The 4,120-nt window shown below is 32.5% G+C and overlaps 1 protein-coding gene across 1 annotated transcript in view; it reads left to right on the plus strand.

The window, feature by feature from the left end:
- LOC106472194 (neugrin-like) overlaps positions 1 to 3,736 on the plus strand; it is a 20,957-nt gene extending 17,221 nt beyond the window's left edge. The window contains exon 3 of the mRNA XM_013932820.2: positions 2,765 to 3,736. Within this exon, the coding sequence (XP_013788274.1) occupies positions 2,765 to 3,652 (888 nt within the window). The 3' untranslated portion in view covers positions 3,653 to 3,736. The remainder of the gene's footprint in view (positions 1 to 2,764) is intronic.
- Positions 3,737 to 4,120: the final 384 nt, after the last annotated feature.

Here is a 4,120-nt window from a genome sequence, read left to right on the forward strand (position 1 = left end):
TTGTGAGCACACGTGAACAAGTGCTGAAAGCACAGATATGAACATATTAATCAACAGGTCAGCTAAGCCTGAATGCTAAGTCATCAATCCAAGATCTTTGTAATCTTGTAAGATTCCTAATCTGTGAGTTTAAGTGGCTGCTTAGTCTATCATTGTTAATCATTGGGCAGCTGTGCTTTTCAGTTAGTTCAGGATATTAGACCTATTTAAGTATGTGGTCCTACAGCTAAGGTTCATTCAGTTGAATAATATGTGGAAAAACATTTTCCATTTAGGTGAGTGGTAACACTTTACTCTAGCAGGAGTAATAATATGCTGATTTACAAGCATCTGGGTCATGGCTTTAACTGAAATAATATACTCCTATGTTTAGGGCAAATAACAGACTTGACTCCATTTCTTCCTGTTGATCTGTTGCTTAGCTTCTCAGCTTTGGACTCAACTCTGCTGCTTGTAAAGGGTCAGTTATGTCCTTGTGGTCATCAACTACTATGACTAAATCATGATGTGCACCACATTGTTTATACTGGAAATACTGCTGTTGGCATTTATTTCAGAATACTTTGTTATTAGATGCTGGCAATTTCTTTTCACTCTGGAGATAAGTTTAAGTTCTACAGTACAAGGTTCATAAGCAGAGCTCCCTTTGGCATTTGATCTGAGGTGATAAACTGTACATCTATATTCTTTAAGCAATGTGAACTAGGTAACTTTGTACTGATTGCAAAAAGAATGGAAGGTATATAGATAGTAATGTGGCAAACATCTTTGGTTGACCATGTGAACATGCAACATGAACCTAATGGACACAAACATAAAAACATGTGATTGCATAATTGGTTATACAGATAATGCTGCATGTTCACTAGCTTTATTTCTTGTTTTTATTGAATATGTTATGCACTATCTGATAGTTATATTAATTTGCATAATGGCCATGTCAAATAGAAAAAAAATGTTTTATAAACATTACTATACTTTTAAACACTTTGAACATTGTTTAACAAGTGATATTTGAACCTCCAAATAATAAACAAAATGATTTTTAATGTATTATTTAACTTATGATTGTAAACAAAATAAGGAACCTGTTGGCTAAAGACTGCAGTGGTGTTGATAAATTCTTTTAAAGTGTGAAAAATAATTTGAATATTAGAGAAAGTGAACAATAACGATACTTTATGGTTACAAATACTACAGTAGAACTTTGATTAATGGGCACCACACCATTGAGGGCAGACATTTTTCAGTTTCTTTCTTTTTTCTACAATTTGTAACCAAAATAAATCTTGCAGTAACAGGTACCTCGATATTCCAGATTAAGGGTAGTGTCTTTAGTTTCATTTTCTATACGTGCACTTGATAAAATGGGCAGTTATCTTTTTATGCCTGTACAGTATACTGCTAAATTCCAAACATCCTAGAAGGATGACCAATATTCAAACAATTGCGATATTTATTGGATCGGCTGATAAATTCCACATCATGTTCTCAGAGAAGGGGTCAAGTCGGCTTATTTCTTTGTTGCTCTCGAAAGTATTGGATTATGGTGTTCCATGAACAGTCTATTGACACAATCGGTGATCTGTTGCTTTATTTTCAGCAGATTTCTACTTTAGTCGTTGACACTAAAATATCACAGAAAATAAATGTGAAACATTTAGCAGTTCAAACTCTGAAGAGAAGTACTTTGAAACTTTTTGACCAATAATAAAGAAAAAAGGGCACAGCTATACACCCCTCTGAGGCCTCCTGTTGGAAATGCTCCATGTCATGGGAACATGCAACTCACAAACACCTGTGTCCTGCATACACCAAACAAAATGGGGAGGCTTTGAAACTCAGCAACTTAGTACAGTCAATATGGAATCCAGCTGATTTTTGATATTAAGGGTACCTTGCTATAGAGGACATTTGGACACAGTTGGAAGGGTGCCCTTAATGTTGAGGTTCTACTGTATATTAAATTGTAAGATAAACTAATTGTCTTTCCTGTAGCAACAATACAGTACATGAAAATATTGTTAGTTGCAAAATAATGTAATACAGGTAATTAGTTCTTTTTTCCCAATTTTCTGTATCCACTTTATCCATCGTATACTATATAGTCCATTATTTTATTTTTTTCTGAAACAATGTTGCATACCAAGTTGGATATAAATCAGAGATGGTTGAGTTTAAATCTGACTTTGTTTTTATATGTTATGGAATGTTTTGGTGTTTGTGTACTTTACTCTTTTAGTTGCAAAATAGTAGAAAAAAATGTTCATGATCTGTTACCAAATACTTTTAAATGACATAAGCATTTTAATCAAATCATTGAAATGTACAGGAAAATAAACAATTTTTTTGTCCTTCAGAACTGGTTTGTATCAGATAATATTTTGTATTTTTAACAAAATCCAATCTATTAATCTACATAAAGTTATTAAAAGTTGAACAGTGACCTACTAACAAGAAAAATATACTTGGATGTTAAATAAAATATATAGAACAGATTATTTCAAAATATGAAATTTAAACAACTTGAAGCTTTATAGACCCTAGTTTATATAACGAAAATTAACTATTTTAAAGATGAATTTTTAGGGTTTTTCAACAATTATCTCATAGATACTGCATCTAAATCTTGTCAATGTACAAATGCTCAGGTATTCTGAAGAATATTAGTTTGTCTTTTTTTTAATAAACCATTTTTTGGTGATCTACTTTGATCAGTTTCAAAAGACGAAATACACATTTTGAGTTTTCTATTAAATTCCAGAAAATTTTAAAGAGCAAGTTTACTTCAGCAAAGGAAGATAGGATCAGGAAACATGATGAAGGTGTTCTACGTAACTGGAAGACATTAACTGGTGAGCAAAAAGGTATAATTTCACCCATAACAAAGCAACTCTGGTCAGAAGGAAAGCTATTACCTGAACATGCAGGTTGTAATACAAGTCTCCCAATGCCCAAATCTTCAGAAGTAATGCTTTCAAGAGTTCCCACCAATAAGAACATTAAGAGAACCACATTTTTGTCAATTGTAAAACCTTATATTGATATTAAAAAACAAGAAACTTCTCCTCTTAATCACTCAGAAGAATTTCATAAAGAACAAAGCAGAAATGTCGAGAGACCATCAATACAAGTGAAAATTGGTTCCAGGTCATCACCGACAGAAGAATCTACTGAGGACCTCCTCACAGCTACTTCCTTCAGTAAGCAAGACAAGCATTATCCTGATACACTAGTAACCCAAAGCCAGTTCCAACTGAATCTAATGAATGAGATTAATAATAAGAAGTACAAAACTGAAAGTGATGAGGCTTACCAAAAGTGGATAAAAAGTAAATTGGTGGAAAGACCAAAAACACCCAGTCCTCTAGAAACTAATCAAGGAGAGATTGAACCAAAACCTGCAGTGGTATCTAAATTTAACAAAAGTGAAACCATCGAGTTGAAGGCGGACATATCAGAAAAAGATAACATCTCACAGTTGTACATTTATGATAGTCAGCATGGATATCAACATCCCTTTGGCAGGCATGATAGAATACAAAGAAAGATTCATATACCTCATCATTTGAGAAAAGAAGGAGTTCTTTATAAAGTCGATGACTGTTTCTATGATGAGGATGGTGAGTTTCTTTACAGGGTGCCAATGTAGACATTCTATTTCTTGCCAATTTTGTACATGTAAATTAAGTTTAAAAAGCATTATGAAATAAATAAAGTAACATTGCTATTTAAAGATGTCATATTATCTTTTCTATACCTACAGTATTTTGTGATTCAAATCTATGCAATACGGAGTTACAGTTTCAAGTATATGGTTAACATATATACTTTTAGGAGAAAGTGAGATATTTAAAGATCCATTTGCTAATCTTTATTTAGATAGTTTTTCACCTTTTAGAGTGATTGTTTTTAGTCATGGTTACATTAGTTCAACTTACTTTGCCAGGTTATTGAAAAAGTAAGAGTTAAAAAAAATGCAATGATCGTAAACAACAAACCCCAAGTCTGTGACTTGTATTTCAGAAACATTCAGGTAGTCTGAAGTAACAAATTAAAGAAAAATTTGTGACAGTGAATAGTTGAACAATTACTTGCATTATATTTATTTGGATGTGAC

This window comes from Limulus polyphemus, unplaced genomic scaffold (genome assembly GCF_000517525.1).
Source record: "Limulus polyphemus unplaced genomic scaffold, Limulus_polyphemus-2.1.2 Scaffold5150, whole genome shotgun sequence".
Taxonomy (NCBI): Eukaryota; Metazoa; Arthropoda; class Merostomata; order Xiphosura; family Limulidae; genus Limulus; species Limulus polyphemus.